This window comes from Toxotes jaculatrix, chromosome 8, assembly GCF_017976425.1.
Source record: "Toxotes jaculatrix isolate fToxJac2 chromosome 8, fToxJac2.pri, whole genome shotgun sequence".
Lineage (NCBI taxonomy): Eukaryota > Metazoa > Chordata > Actinopteri > Toxotidae > Toxotes > Toxotes jaculatrix.
The window spans coordinates 650,001-664,678 of NC_054401.1; the positions used below are offsets into that span (position 1 = coordinate 650,001).

Sequence of the window (14,678 nt, forward strand, 5' to 3'; positions counted from 1 at the left end):
TCTATCCATCCATCCATCCATCCACTGTCTGTACCGCTCGATTGTTGTTGGTTATGATGGAGGAAGTAGCAATAACAGCATGAACCACGTGCTCACATGGGGAAAAGCAGGAAGCCGCTGAAGGTGCTGTGGTGGTTGCTGTTGTCCCAGATCTGAGTGTTGTCCCACAGCACCATCTTCAGCTTGTCGCCCCGCTCCAGCAGCAGGGCGGCGCCGTTGGACGCCGTGTCGCTGCCCTCGCCAGACGGCTGCTCGTGGGCGATCAGCTGGATCTCGACCTCGTTTTTGTAGAGCACGGCGCTCATGGGGAAGTTGGTGGGACCGTTAGCTGTGAAGCGAACGTAGTAGACTCCACGAATCGGTGCGGTGAATTCACCTGGAGGGAAAATGAAGGGCGGGGAGGACAATTTAGACACGCAGCTGAAGACAAAGACACGGTGTCAAGTGATCTCTGATCCTTCGTGGACTCGAACAGGACGAGGACTGGACGGAAATGAGCTTTACTCCGAGTTTCATTTCCTTTTGAATTTGACTGTTGTATCTTACCTGTTGAACTGTTGTAAGCCCCGCCCACGTTGGTCAGGACGTCCTTGTAAATGAGCCTTTTGTTGCCGTCCGTCGTCTTCATGAGGCCGTTAACTCCCAGCGAGGCAGCGAATGCAACTTTAGGTGTTTCTGTGCAAAAGAAAATCCTCCAGTCATCTGTCGCAGTGAGTGCTGAGCGTCCACAGCAGGAGTCAGAGCTGCTCTGATCCCAGCTGCTTCACTCTCCGTCACACACACTTCATTCATTATTTAAATGGTTCTCATGAATCCTGGGTTTAACCTCTGACCTCTCTCACCTTGGATTCTTTTCAGTTCCCTCTCAGTCGCTGCCAGACGCTCACTCATCGCTGTTCATGTGAAGTGAGAAGCAGCATTAAAAGCAAAGTGAATCATCAGAGCTAAAGATGAACTGTGTTAGAAAATATCTCTGAAGGGACAAGACGTCTGTGGACGTAGAATGAAGATGCATCTGAGCCACTGATGGAAGGACACGTAGTCTCACCTTGTCTCTCGACCCTCAGCTCCTCCAGAGCGGCCTGGACCTTCTTCACCTCGGCCCTCCCGTCGACGGGCTGAGCCGAGCCGAGCCGGGCCAGGCAGGCCAGGACCAACAGCAGCAGGGGGGCGAGACGCAGAGACATCGTGCCTGCAGAGTCAGAGCTGCACGACGAGACAGGACGAGCTGCTTCTTATAGACACACACGCTCTGTGGTCGATGTCCTCTCCTGAGTCAGTGTTGACTGTGACAGGGTCAACACAGTCAGTGCTGACTCTGCATCAGTGATACCTGGGGTCACTGATAATGAGCTGCATCAGCATACAGCCTGTCCAGTGTCGCACTCAGAAACATGATGTGTGTGTTTGGCCTCCACCAGCTCCTCCACTCCTCCGCTCCTCAGCTCCTCCACTCGTCAGCTCCTCAGCTCCTCCACTCGTCAGCTCCTCAGCTCCTCCACTCCTCCGCTCCTCAGCTCCTCCACTCGTCAGCTCCTCAGCTCCTCCACTCCTCAGCTCCTCAGCTCCTCAGCTCCTCCACTCGTCAGCTCTTCAGCTCCTCCACTCCTCCGCTCCTCCACTCCTCAGCTCCACTCTGTTCACTGTGTTGAGCAGCTGCTGTCTGTCTGTCTGACTGTCTGTCTGTCTGTCTGAGTGTCTGTCTGACTGTCTGTCTGTCTGTCTGTCTGTCTGCTGTCTGCATCACTGGTCTCCTGTGTGTTTTACCCTGATGCACAGATTCTGTACAGACCTGCTTAAGTTAACGAGCTCATTAATGTTCATGTCACTCAAATTTTAGTTGCTTGCATCATGACTGGTCAGGTTCAGCAAACCTGAGTCATCTGAACCACAGGTCGACTGAATGTGTGTTCTCTGGTTACTGATTGATGCAGCATCAACCTGCTCACTGATTGGTTATCTCAGGGGTCGGGACTTCTTATCTGCAGCTTGCAGGGAGCTAACAGACTCCCAGTCACTCTCTGTACATACTGCATGTATTTGTGTGCATTGAGTGATTCTGGGTTGAATGCATGGCCTTTAAAGCCTCTGCTCCCTGAGGACACGACGAGTCAGGACGTGCTGAGGGGTTCAGAGACGAGTCTGAGAGGTCAGGTGACGTCTTTACCTGAGGGGTTTAGCAGTGATAGTGACTGTTTGGTGGAACTTCTCATAGTTCATAGACGTGTTGTGTGTAATCTGTGATGAGAGGGTTCATCTAGACATGGCTTCGTTTTAGGAGTGACGAGCCAAAGCTGATTGGAGACTGGCTGCCAATGAGCTCTGCAATCAGAGAGTCACACCCAGAAGTCAGACATTAAAGGATCTGTCCACTGTCCACAGTCTTTAGAAACAGGTTTTAATAATTTCCTGAAACAGCTGTACGTGGCGTGTTTCTGTTCAGCAGCCAGGTCCTAAGTCCAAAACAAAAAACAAATCTGTGTTCATCATGTGACCGTTAGGTCATCGTTTCACCTTCTGCAGGTGGATTTTTATTCAGAGGAACTAAAAACAGCAGCTTCCATCAAACTCAGAGCTAACAGGTGACTGGAAGAGTATCATGTGATTGTGTTTGTAGCTAATGAGATAAAACATATTGTTACCGTCCTTTAAATTACACTGATATAACCCTTCTTCTCTTCTCTGGTTGTCCCCCTTCTGTCCGTCTTCAGTGACTACGGTCTGTCCTACCTGTCTCTGAGGACCAGTATCGGACTCTGGACGGCCTTCCTGTGCCTGCTGCTGGTCGCCACTGACGCCAGCTCTCTGGTCTGCTACATCACGCGCTTCACCGAGGAGGCGTTCGCTGCTCTCATCTGCATCATCTTCATCTACGAGGCTCTGGAGAAGCTGGTCCACCTCGGGGAGCTGTACCCCATCAACATGAACAACCCGCTGGACAACCTCACCTTCTACACGTAAGGCAGAGCCGTGTTACAGGCCTCAGAGCTTTTTACCTTTTAGTCAAGTTTTGTATTTGAACTAAAGTTATTTAGAAGAAGTTAAAGCTCAGATTTTTACTGGTACGTAACCACAAAGAGATCACACCGAAACCAGAACGGATCAAATGACAGGGTGGTGGAGAAAAGACAGCTCTCAGGTAAACTCAGCTAGTTTCCTGTACAGAGCAACAAGTTTATTATTCAGTCAACAGGAAATTAATCTGCTACTACTCAGAATCAGCGAATTATTTACAGCATTTTCATTAAAAATGACAAAAGATAACAGCTGCGTCTGTGTCCTCGTTAGTAATAATAATAATCCTGACAGACGATTGGTACGTTGTCATGTGTGACAGTGTTTTGTTGTTGCAGGTCCTGATTCAGAGCGTGATGGTTTTGAGCTTAAAACAAATATTTTCCCGTCTCTCAACCCAAAGTAAAAACTTTTACTCTCTTTCTAATGTGATCCTGACTCACCTGTCTGTCTCTGTCGCAGGTGTCGCTGTTCTCCACCGGCCAACGCCTCCGCTGAAGTCCAGCAGATCTGGAGCAACAGAAACTTAACCTCAGAAAGCATCGAGTGGGAGCAGCTGAGTGTGAAGGTCTGACACACACACACACACACACACACACACACACCCTAACCCTGACCTGAATACAGAATACAGACCTGTTAACTGTGGAAAAGATGATGTGACATCACAGAGGTTTTCAATGCTCTGAGTTTGTCTCTGTCTTCGTCCGTCACTGAGGACAGAAAATCCTGGTCTCAGCAAAGACAGTGTAGAAGTGAAGGTCTGCAACCCCCACTAATGACTGACACCTGTCAATCAAATGAAACATTCCTTTATTTATGCTTTAATTTCACCTTAATTAAAAATCAATATAAACCCTGGGGTGGACGTGAACAGCAGCTCAGTGAACCTGCTGACGGCAGAGTTTGGTCACAGCAGCAGCTGGTGGACGTTACAGGAAGTGCAGCTCATCGCTGAGCTCTGACCGAGCCGTCTCTGTCCGTCTGTCTCCAGGACTGTCATCATTTACACGGGGAGTTCGTCGGCTCCGCTTGCAGCCACGACGGCCCCTACGTCCCAGACGTCCTCTTCTGGTCCGTCATCCTCTTCTTCACCACCTTCTTCCTCTCCTCCTTCCTCAAACAGTTCAAGACCAAGAGATACTTCCCGACTAAGGTCTGTTCATCTGTCCGTCCTTCACACACACACACACACTGAACAGCTGATGGAAACACAGCTTCAGCCGTCGCTGCTGCTTTCATTTACTCGTAGTTTTAGGCTGTAAAGGTGAAGTGAGGACACCCCGACAGACGTTTCTGTATCAGGTTGTTCCAGAAACTTAGAGGAAACGGACGGATTGGTTGGAAACGATCACGTTTTATTGGGCGAAGGAAACATGAGCGTAGAGAAAACGCTGATTCGAATGTTTTGTATGTTCAGGTTCGATCGACCATCAGTGACTTCGCCGTCTTCTTGACCATCATGATCATGGTTCTGGTGGATTATCTGGTGGGAGTTCCTTCACCCAAACTCAACGTACCCGACCGCTTCGAGGTAACAGCTGACTGCAGCGGCTGTTAGCTCAGTGTGGTAACAGGTCACAGGACGCTGCCTGTCTCCTGTTTTATCTGTGTTACAGGGCAAACGCCACATGACATAACTGTGTACAGAGGTTTTCCAGGTCAGTGTTTTCTGTGGCTGCAGGGCTGAAGGCTGAGGCTGTTTTTGTTATCAAAGCCACTGATTTGTGAGATCCTACCTCCACAGACACACTCAGAATCATGCAGCTCTGCTCTGTCTGCAGAGTTAGACCCGTCTGTTCACTGAGGAATGAGATTTAAAAAAGTTCAAGGTTTATTTTAATTTCAAAGAAAAGCACGAAGAGAGAAACCAATATTTGACAGTTTTGCTGGTAAAATGACAAAAATGATTCTTGGATCATCATAAAAGTTCGTGCTTAGATTTCTGTCTGACTGATTGATCCTCAGACTCAGTGGATCCAGTCTCAGAAAGCCCAGAAGCATCTGTGGGTTTGGATAGTTTGAACTCTGCTGTCTGTCTCTGTCCCTTCAGCCCACGTCCAACACTCGAGGGTGGCTGATCTCCCCGCTGGGACCAAACCCCTGGTGGACACTGCTGGCCGCCGCCGTGCCCGCGCTGCTCTGCACCATCCTCATCTTCATGGACCAACAGATCACCGCCGTCATCATCAACAGGAAGGAGAACAAACTGAAGGTGGGGACGACTGACTGACCTGACAGGTGGGTGTCTGACAGAGCAGTCGGGCGATAACCCCCCCCCCCTCCCTGTGCGTGCTTTGGTTGCAGAAAGGTTGTGGCTACCACCTGGACCTGCTGGTGGTGGCGGTGATGCTGGGCGTGTGCTCCATCATGGGTCTGCCGTGGTTCGTGGCGGCGACCGTGCTCTCCATCTCCCACGTCAACAGTCTGAAGCTGGAGTCGGAGTGCGCTGCGCCTGGCGAGCAGCCCAAGTTCCTGGGCATCAGAGAGCAGAGAGTCACCGGCTTCATGATCTTCGTCCTGATGGGCTGCTCCGTCTTCATGACCTCCGCCCTCAAGGTGAGCTCACTCACTCACTCACTCACTCACTCACTCACTCACTCACTCACTCACTCACTCACTCACTCACTCCTTTCAGCTCCTCATCCAGTAGGATCACTCACCTCTCGCTTCTTCTCCGTCTTCAGTCTGGAGACTTTCTGTGCTTGAGTTGAACTTTTCCTTCTGTCCCTCAGTTCATCCCGATGCCTGTCCTGTACGGAGTCTTTCTCTACATGGGAGCGTCCTCGCTCAAAGGCATTCAGGTGTGTTTCGGCGTGTGTCCATTTGTCCAGCGGCAACTCCATCACTGTGTTTTAGTGTCTTTAATCTCTTGTCCCTCCGTCCGTTTTTCTGTCCGTCTGCAGCTGTTCGACAGGATCAAACTGTTCGGCATGCCGGCCAAACACCAGCCGGACCTGATCTACCTGCGCTACGTCCCACTGTGGAAGGTCCACGCCTTCACTGTGGTGCAGCTGTCCTGCCTCATCGTCCTCTGGGTCATCAAGGCCTCAGCCGCCGCCGTCATCTTTCCCATGATGGTGAGACAAACGGAGACACGACCGGCAACATGTTTGATCATAACAAGTGAACACGATAACTTGTGTCTTCTTGCTGTCCTCCGCAGGTTCTGGCTCTGGTGTTCATCAGGAAGCTTCTGGATTTCTGCTTCACCAAGAGAGAGCTGAGCTGGCTGGACGACCTGATCCCAGAGAGCAAGAAGAAGAAGGACGACGACAAGAAGAAGAAGGAGAAGGAGGTGAGACGCTAAAACTGGACACTGGACAAACTGACTCTGCTTCAGTCTCCTCACTGGCTCTGCTGTGTTCGTGTGTTTGTCTGTTTGTTTTTCCCAGGATGCTCAGCGGATTCTGGAGGAGGCAGAGGACGATCCGCCGTACGACAGAGGAAACATCATCAAGTTCCCGATCAAAAACCTGAAAGGATGGTGAGTCAGCAACCGGACGGACGGAGACCAGTGAGCGCCGAGCCACTGCTGCAGAGACTAACGTGTGTGTGTGTGTCTGTGTGTGTTTGTTTCGAGCAGCGTGGACCCATCAGAGGTGAACATCTCCGATGAAATGGCCAAAAGCGGCATTTGGAAATCAGTTTCCATGAACTCTGACAGCAGCAAAGCTCTGAAACGCTGCAGCAGGTAAAAGCCTGAAACCATCTGCGATGTTATCGACATATCGCTGAACGTTGTCTGTCGTCCTTTGTAATGGATTCCACTGGTCTTGGAGGTGGTTGCTATGAGATTAGTGGTTGCCAAGGTGTTTGATATGGTCAGTCATACATTGCTACATGGTTGCTAGGTTGTCAAAGGTAATTGCTAGGTGGTTGCTAGGGTATTAATGGTCTCTAAGCGTCGGTTAGTGATGAGGTGTGTCAGGTGGTTGGGAGAGGGGATGGAGGTGTTTGATTTGGTTCGTATGTTCGGTGGGTGGGGTTAAAGTTTGGGTGGTTGGTAATACATCACCTCATGGTGTTAAAGTTGCCGGGGGATTAGTAGATGTTTGCCACAGTTGTCGTGGGATTTAACAATATTTCACAGACTGATCAATAAACTCATAACTGTTGAAGGCCAGTCTCACCCTGCTGACGCCTAATGATGGTGATGTTGTGGTTTTCCAGCCTGGAGAAGCTGCCGAGCATTCAGATAAACGTGGAGAACGAGGACGGTCGGAGAGTCGTGGACGCCGAGACGTCGCTATGATCCACTGCTGCTCTCTGCCACCAGGGGGGGCTGCTGGGGGACAAGGAGGGCTGCTGTTACTGATGGGACCCTGTAGCCCTGTGTCGTTTTTAAACCGAGGTGAAAGGTCATTGGACCAATCAGGATTCACCTCGTCGTGCCGTACTTCTCATCCTGCGTTTTCTCGGACGAAGGTGAACGTTTTATTTTCTCATCGTTTTATGGTGAAACACGGAGACTCCACCACTGGGAGCAAATATGGCCGCCACTCAAGGAAGCAGCTTCCTCAGGTTTCTTTGGTTGGTTTTTATTTGGGCGGCCCGCTGCTGCTCTGTGATTGGCTGCTGAAGCATCGGACTGAAACACGGACTCAACGGACGCCTGATTTTTCCAGACTGATGATCTGAAAAACACCTGAAGCTTAATTTTATGGTTTTTCTGTTCCTGCTTTCACGAAGCAGACGAGGCTCTTCACCTCCCACAGGTCCAACGCAGGACGGAGTTTTTATTTAATCATCATGCTGATTTAAGTTGTATGTGTGTCAGTGAGTGTGTATTTTTTATGTATGTGTGTGTGGGAGTGTGTATGTGTGCGTGATCATTGTTGTACCTCACCTTGTTGCCTACAGTGGCGACTGAATGACGTCACAGTCGCTGTCATAGTTCCTTCGTAAAGCTTTAATAAAATCAGTTTGGTGACGACAATCAGAATCTGTCTGACGCTTTGATGACCAGTGACCTCTGACCTCAGGTCAGTGACAGTGGTCTGTACATCCATGTTTGTTTGATTGATTTTATCTACAAAATGAAAAACCACGCAAATGAAAGTCTTCGAATTTATTTCAGAAATCTGAACAAAACTAACAGCTGATCCTCATCAGATGCATCAGCATCAGTGAAAGCCAGAAAACGACAGGTACGATCATAAGTTAGTACTGGCTATAAATATTACCAACAAGAATTCAGCTACATATCCTGTTCTGAAGTCAGAACACAGCGATGGTCCACAAGATTAAAACCTAAGAAACCACGTTTGAGATGGGCTGAAGCTGATCCTGGATCTGTTACAGCACAGAGAGCACGAGCAGCATGAGCAGCAGCAGAGCAGCAGACACTGGAGTTTTCTGTGATCCACCTGAAAAACAGTTCACTGTTAGCAATACAACACAGGAAGGACTCTGATGAATAGTGTTCGTATAGCCTTTGGAAACACCTCGGCCTGGATCACTGAGAATCTTCACAGACAAAGAGTTTATAAAATCTGATTTAATAAAGTCAGACTTTTCCTCACCGCTGTGCAGCAGCATCTTCTCGGTCACCGTCAGCGATCCGTTGTGCGGCGCTGGTTGGACCTGCAGCAGTTTACACATCAGAGGGTAGATGTGGATGCTGTCGAACGGCTCGGACAGGAAGTTGCTCTTGAAGTCGGGTCCGAAGGCCCTGAAGATGGTCTTCATGTCCATCTCTCCGTTATGGAAGCCGTGGTCTCCTTTGTTGACGTACACGATGAATCTCTGGCGGGAAACAAAGAGATGAAGATGTCAGATGTCTGAGCTGCTGCTCCCTCTCGTCATATTTGTTTTTACTCACAAACTTAGGAATAAAAACCATTAAGCAAACGTGTTTTGTATTCAGTTGTCTGTTAAATGTCAGGGAGCAGGTGTAACAACAACAACACATGAGCTGCAGTTTTTGTTTCTGATGGAGGGTCATGGCGGCTCAGGGCTCATCGATCAGAGGCTTGAGTCCAGTCTGGGGCGGTCGTTGTGTGTGTTGTCCCAGACATGTTCTCTAAAGGAGAAACGCTGACAGCAAACAGTAGGACGTGATCTGAGGGTCTGTGGAAAACTCACGGAGTTCAGGTTGAATCCCAGATCTGCGACAACCACGATGGGAGGCAACCGCTGACTTTTGCCAAGATGGAAGCTCTCTGGGATCTGGTCTTTCTTGTAGACCGTCAGATTGGGTGCGTTGGACAGAGCATCAAAAACCTCCTGCTCCTTCCCTGGCCGTGGCGTTAGGATGCCAAACCCGCCGTAGTCAAGGATCTCAAAGCTGGCGAGTTTGAGTAAATTCAGGTATTTATTGAGGATGATCTCATCCACCTGCGGCCGCTTCTTGATGGTGGTCATGCCATGGTCGGAGGTGATGATGACATTCAGGCTGTCGGTCAGGTGATGCCGATCAATGGCCTCCCTCAGGTAGCCGATGGTGCGGTCGATCTGCTGGATGATCTTCTTCCTGTCCGGGTGATCCGGGCCCTTGGCGTGGCCCACGTTGTCAGGCTCGCCGTAGTACAGCGTCACCAGGTGGAAGTCTTCCTCAGAGAACCAGCTCATCACCGTGTCAATGTTCTGCTGCCACTCGGTCTCGTTGTCATCTGGGTGGCCTGGTGCCTCCACCAGCACTCGGTTCACCGCCTGACCGCTGTAGTTGGCGCCACCTCCCGGGTAGTAAAAGGAGGCGGTCTTCAGACCCTGACACAACAAGAAACACAAAGCACAGAAGATCAGTTTGGTTCTGACTCTGTCGCTGGGATTTATAGAGCCAACCTGAAACTAAAACTTCCAGTTCTACCTTCCAGTTCCAGAAGTAAAATCCCAGTGCTTCTAAGTACTGTACTTATGACTCCACTACATTTGTCTGAAAGCTGCAGTTACTTCTAAACTTCCTGTAAATTAAAAACTCAAATGACTGTTTCTGACAAACTGAAGGAAGAAGTGAAGGATGGAGGATGGATGACAGATGATGGTCTGACAGAAACTGGAGGCAGCAGCGACACTGATCCAGATCAGATGTAGCAGTGAAACACTGACAGGGAGCACTTGAGGACTTTTACTTTTCAAACTTCAGCAGTTTTTGCTGAAACTGACAAACGTTTCTTTGAGGCAGGAAGCTGACGTGTCATCCTGATCCTGATCCTGATCCTGATCCTGATGACTCACCTGGTTCTGAGCTGTGATCCATAGCGGCAGGACTCCGTTGTCCCACCACTCTGATCGGGTCAGAGCCAGTTTGTGAGGAATTTTTAGGTTGGTCTTGGTGTCAAACATCATGTTGTGGACGACCTCGTGATCCTCCACCCACCTGCCTAACGCACAGGAAACAGCATTTCAAAGTAAGACTGTGAAGCTCTGAAGTGACGCCTGCTGAAAATCAACAGATCTGCAGCATTAAACAGTGACAGCAACAGGAAGCAGAAGCTGATGTGCTCTTCGTGTGTCACTGATTATTAACCTGCTTTTTTTATGATTTCAGTATTTTTAATGTTCGTCTGATTCCGTTTTTCTCATCTTTAAACCTGATTTTATATTGGTCTAATGAAGACACTGAACTGGAAAAACTTCACCTCTCTGCAGGAATCTGCTTTGATTCATCTGTAAAATCCATGTGTCTCCAAATCGAAGACAGAAGTTACTGTGCAGGATCTGATATGAACATTATTATAACTACAGAACATAAAGTGCTTTACAGTCACAGGGACGTGAGTCCGGTTCCCTGACTGAGGACGTACTTTGTACTGAGAGCAATTGTTAGTTTTATTTTTACTGTCTCCTCCTGTGAGGGTTAATGTTCAGTGTGAAGTTAATCATTTCTAATATCTATGAACGATCCTGCAGCATAACGTGCAACACACATCATCACACATCACTGTTGCTGCACAGTGAATATTCAGTTCACAGTGTAAGATCACGGTTTTCTGTATTTTATAACTGAGGTTTTTCATAGAAAACAAATGAAGTGTTTATAAAATATGACACTTTGTCATAATTAAATTCCCAACAATAAATACAAATAAAGATGAAACAGTTAGTTTCAATCATCCTGTCATTTTCATGTAAAAACACCAAATATTTCACAGCTCAAGCTTCATAATGAAAACATGAGTTTCAGTCTCACACATCCAGCTCCACTGATTATCCAATGATTTATCACAGCATTGAATATTTTTACTTGTAACAGTATTTTTTCTGTGGTATAAATACTTTTACTAAAATAAAAGATCTGAATATTTTTCCATCAGTTGTAGTACCTGTACTGATAATGTTACTGTTACTCCAGTAATAATCGTGATTTTATTTTGTAGAGTGTAATGTGGTGCAAGTGCAGCAGGTGCAGCTTTATTATTGTTATTATTATTATTGTTGTTATTATTGTTATTATTATTATTATTAGTAGTAGTAGTAGTAGTAGCAGTTCAGTGTTACCTGTGATGGTGGTGAAGTGGGACGGGGAGGTCATGGTCAGCATCGGGGGGGTGATGTATTTGGCCTTCACCCCGTCCACAGCCAGCTGGTCCAGGTTGGGCGTGTCCACATCCTGGTCGTAGTCCCACCTGAAGCCGTCGAAGGAGATCAGCAGCAGCTTGTTCCTGGCCGCTGCCTTGCTCAGCGGCTTGCCGGCAGCACAGATCAGCGCTGTGACGACCAGGAGGAGTTCCAGCCTCATCTTCATCCTCACACCGACTGACTGCAGCTCAGCAAGGCTTCACCTGAGCTGCACACCTGTCGCTCCCTGCCAGGTTAATGTGTAACTGTGGTTCTCTGATAGAGATCTGCTGAAGAAGAACTAGACCTTCGACGGGAAGCAGAGCTCTAATGGATTCTTATCAGGCCTGATTTCGCCCATCAGCATCAGTAATCTGTGGCCTCGGCTGCTCGCTGCCCACAAGGCCAGAACTTTGTCAACGTGACAGCAGCGAACAAGCAGGAAGTATCCACATGTTTTACTTAAGTAAATGACCTATAGATAACTGGGGTAAGATGATTCATGGGGAGGACAGAAGAAGAAACAATGACCAGGTTGACTGATCCAGGTTGGCTTCAGTTTTTAGACTTTTCTCTGATCTTTGATTTTTTTTTTATTGTGATATTGAACTGAAACCAGGTGAGAAGTTCAGAGGTGAAATGTCTCTTTCGTAGAACTGTTGACAGCTCATAGACACCGAACATGGAAAAAAAAAACCTGCTGTTTTTTTTGTATGAGGCCAAAAAGGTTTGGTCCACTGGAATGGATGGTACTGGAACAGGTCTGAGCTCAAGGTCCAAGGTTTCAAGGACTTTCAACCACATGTCATCAACACATGTTTAACTCAAGGACACAGCAGTTCTCATAACGGGGCTGAGGTAAAACACAACTGAGAGAAAACCTAGAAAAAAGACTTAAAGAGTTTTTTTTATGTCACAGGTTCAAACGGTGTCTCTTAAATGTTTTATTTTTTTAGTTCTCACTTTGAATTAAAGAACAAAAACTCTGCCATGTTTCTACCTGTGACTTTACCCTGCTGGTTTATCTGGTGGTAACATAACAGATCGTTGATGTTTTGATTTTCAGGTCAAACTATAAAAAAGTGTTTGATTCACAATCTGCTTTCAAAATGTGCTGGTTTCCTTTTCAGTCATTGCACGTCTTTTATTTTGGTGAGAGACGCAATCCGGAAGCACCTACGTACCAACGGGATAACTTCCGGGTGACCGGGGAGTTCGTGTCGTTCACGCTAATCTGTGAAGTTCTGGTTTGATTTTTGATTAAAATGCGGTAAACCGTTTCAGACGCTGTGTGTAAAAGCTCCGTTTTCTCTGCCCGGATTTTCTCTGATACTCTGACGGTGTGAGTCCGGGACTCTGAGCAGGTCTGTGCATAAAACACACATAACCTCTGAGCGGTGTCCTGTCCGTTAGCTCACCGTTAGCCAGGCTACATGGACGTACAAGCACAAGTTAGCATTAGCACGTAGACCAATGTGTTCTTGTAACTGTTCGGTAATTCTCATACGAGCTGCAGATAAACAGCAACTCACAGGTTCATCGTTAGGCTCCGTTCTTAAAGGTGCAACAGACGGAGCGCCAGACTCCATTTACAAAATCTGGCATTTTAGAGTTCCCTGTCCTTCAGGAAGTCACACATGAGTAATCAGGTACAGTTGGCTCAGGAGTCACTGGCTTGTTGTCCATTTCTGAAAACGGTTCAACAGTTTTATGATTCGATTGTTCTCACACACGTGTACAGAAGCGCTCGGTTGTTTGTCTCGTGGTGAGGATGAGCTGAGCTACGTTAGATTCATCTCCTCTGGTCTGTTTCAGGAATGTCTGCATTATGGAGCCTGAGGCCGATGCTGACAGCACTGTGTCAAGGTAAGTGTCCACACCTGTGCACTGTCAGAGTCTACCTCAGGTGCACAGTTCACCGCACTGTACTTGGATGTCTAACCACAGCAAAATGGACATGTTTGATTTTTATTGATTTTTTTTTGTTTTGATAAATTGGCTCAGCTCAGCCAAAGATATTTTCTCACACTGTCACCACGTTAGAGTTTGTCCATCAGCAGTGATGTTTTTCAGTTGTGTTTGTGTCATAGATTATTATCGGATTTGTTTTAAGTCTTAAATATCAGTATTGGTTTTGTCCTAAAAACTTCATGTATCAGTTGAGCAACAGTGTTGAGTTTGTATTAAGAGATCAGAGAACATGGAGACGTCTCTATAACGGGACTGAGCGTGGTCATAAAACAGGGTCTGATTGAAGTAAAGGTCTCTGAAAGTTGCCTCTGTCCCATCGTCGCCTGTTGCTCCTCCATACTTTCTCATGATCTGTGGTTTCAAACAATGAATCTGATTTATTTTCTTTCGTATTTTTTTTTTTAAATTTACATGTAAAATGACTTTTTCCTCTCTGCAGCCTCCCAGCATGCCTCTGCCTGGACAGGTCCCCTCCTCTCTAGGACAATGGCCACCCTCAACCAGATGCACCGGCAGGGGAAGCCCAAACCGCCTCCTAAACCTGTTGGCGCCACATTCGGCCGCCCGCAGCTGAAAGCGGTGATCCTGAAGACCATCATTCGAAAGCCCAAGAAGCCCAACTCTGCGAACAGAAAGTGTGCTCGGGTGCGGCTGTCGAACGGGAAGGAGGCGGTGGTGTTCATCCCCGGGGAGGGACACAACCTGCAGGAGCACAACGTGGTGCTGGTGCAGGGCGGGAGGACGCAGGACCTGCCCGGAGTCAAACTCACCGTGGTCAGAGGCAAATATGACTGTGCCCACGTGGTGAAGAAGAAACAGTAGAATGAGAGATGGACGCTGGTGCGATTGAAATGTTTGTCAGTGTCACAGCTGTGTAATAAATGTGTGTTCTCCTAATTCCACAGTGATGCTGGTGAAGATGTGTTCATGTCGTCAGGCAGTTATACCGACCTGCAGTGTGTTGCTATGGAAACACACACATACCGACACTTCATATCAACCAAAGCCTAATTTACATGATATACTGTTATATTATTAATGTGCCATATTTTCCAACGGTCACAGGAACAACTGTGCTCTCAGTGAAAACTGTTTGCTGTGGTTCCAGTGAGAACAGGACCAGTGTTTCTGCTGAGAGACGAAGCTGTTCCAGTTTAAATGTGTTTGTGTGGAAGACCAGTTAGTCTCCG

At 47.8% G+C, this 14,678-nt stretch overlaps 3 protein-coding genes and 1 long non-coding RNA gene across 8 annotated transcripts in view; 3 read left to right on the plus strand and 1 right to left on the minus strand.

Annotated features, from left to right (window-relative positions):
- LOC121186241 overlaps positions 1-302 on the plus strand; it is a 2,261-nt gene extending 1,959 nt beyond the window's left edge. Inside the window, exon 3 of the long non-coding RNA XR_005894422.1 lies at positions 124-302. This is a non-coding gene — a long non-coding RNA (uncharacterized LOC121186241). The remainder of the gene's footprint in view (positions 1-123) is intronic.
- LOC121186238 (sodium bicarbonate cotransporter 3-like) overlaps positions 1-8,009 on the plus strand; it is a 36,536-nt gene extending 28,527 nt beyond the window's left edge. For 2 of the 5 annotated variants that reach the window (XM_041044923.1, XM_041044926.1), the window contains exons 15-26: positions 2,712-2,957; positions 3,478-3,583; positions 4,010-4,171; positions 4,436-4,549; positions 5,069-5,230; positions 5,323-5,574; positions 5,751-5,819; positions 5,922-6,095; positions 6,182-6,313; positions 6,411-6,502; positions 6,602-6,709; positions 7,189-8,009. In XM_041044923.1, coding sequence (XP_040900857.1) covers positions 2,712-2,957; positions 3,478-3,583; positions 4,010-4,171; positions 4,436-4,549; positions 5,069-5,230; positions 5,323-5,574; positions 5,751-5,819; positions 5,922-6,095; positions 6,182-6,313; positions 6,411-6,502; positions 6,602-6,709; positions 7,189-7,270 — 1,699 coding nt within the window. In that variant the 3' untranslated portion in view covers positions 7,271-8,009. The remainder of the gene's footprint in view (positions 1-2,711; positions 2,958-3,477; positions 3,584-4,009; positions 4,172-4,435; positions 4,550-5,068; positions 5,231-5,322; positions 5,575-5,750; positions 5,820-5,921; positions 6,096-6,181; positions 6,314-6,410; positions 6,503-6,601; positions 6,710-7,188) is intronic. The other 3 variants (XM_041044922.1, XM_041044925.1, XM_041044924.1) reach the window with 3 other exon arrangements.
- Positions 8,010-8,204: 195 nt separating this feature from the next.
- Positions 8,205-11,843, minus strand: zgc:153896 (uncharacterized protein LOC569930 homolog). Its single transcript, XM_041044927.1, has 5 exons — positions 11,458-11,843; positions 10,195-10,340; positions 9,103-9,726; positions 8,541-8,763; positions 8,205-8,384 (listed from the first exon to the last, which is right to left on the minus strand). Exons 1-5 carry the CDS (start codon positions 11,702-11,704, stop codon positions 8,314-8,316), a joined length of 1,311 nt encoding a protein of 436 aa, XP_040900861.1. The 5' UTR covers positions 11,705-11,843; the 3' UTR covers positions 8,205-8,313.
- Positions 11,844-12,710: 867 nt separating this feature from the next.
- On the plus strand, positions 12,711-14,390 carry mrps12 (mitochondrial ribosomal protein S12). The gene is made up of 3 exons (XM_041044818.1): positions 12,711-12,881; positions 13,333-13,383; positions 13,928-14,390. The coding sequence occupies exons 2-3, from the start codon at positions 13,335-13,337 to the stop codon at positions 14,308-14,310; spliced, it is 432 nt and encodes a 143-aa protein (XP_040900752.1). The 5' UTR covers positions 12,711-12,881; positions 13,333-13,334; the 3' UTR covers positions 14,311-14,390.
- Positions 14,391-14,678: the final 288 nt, after the last annotated feature.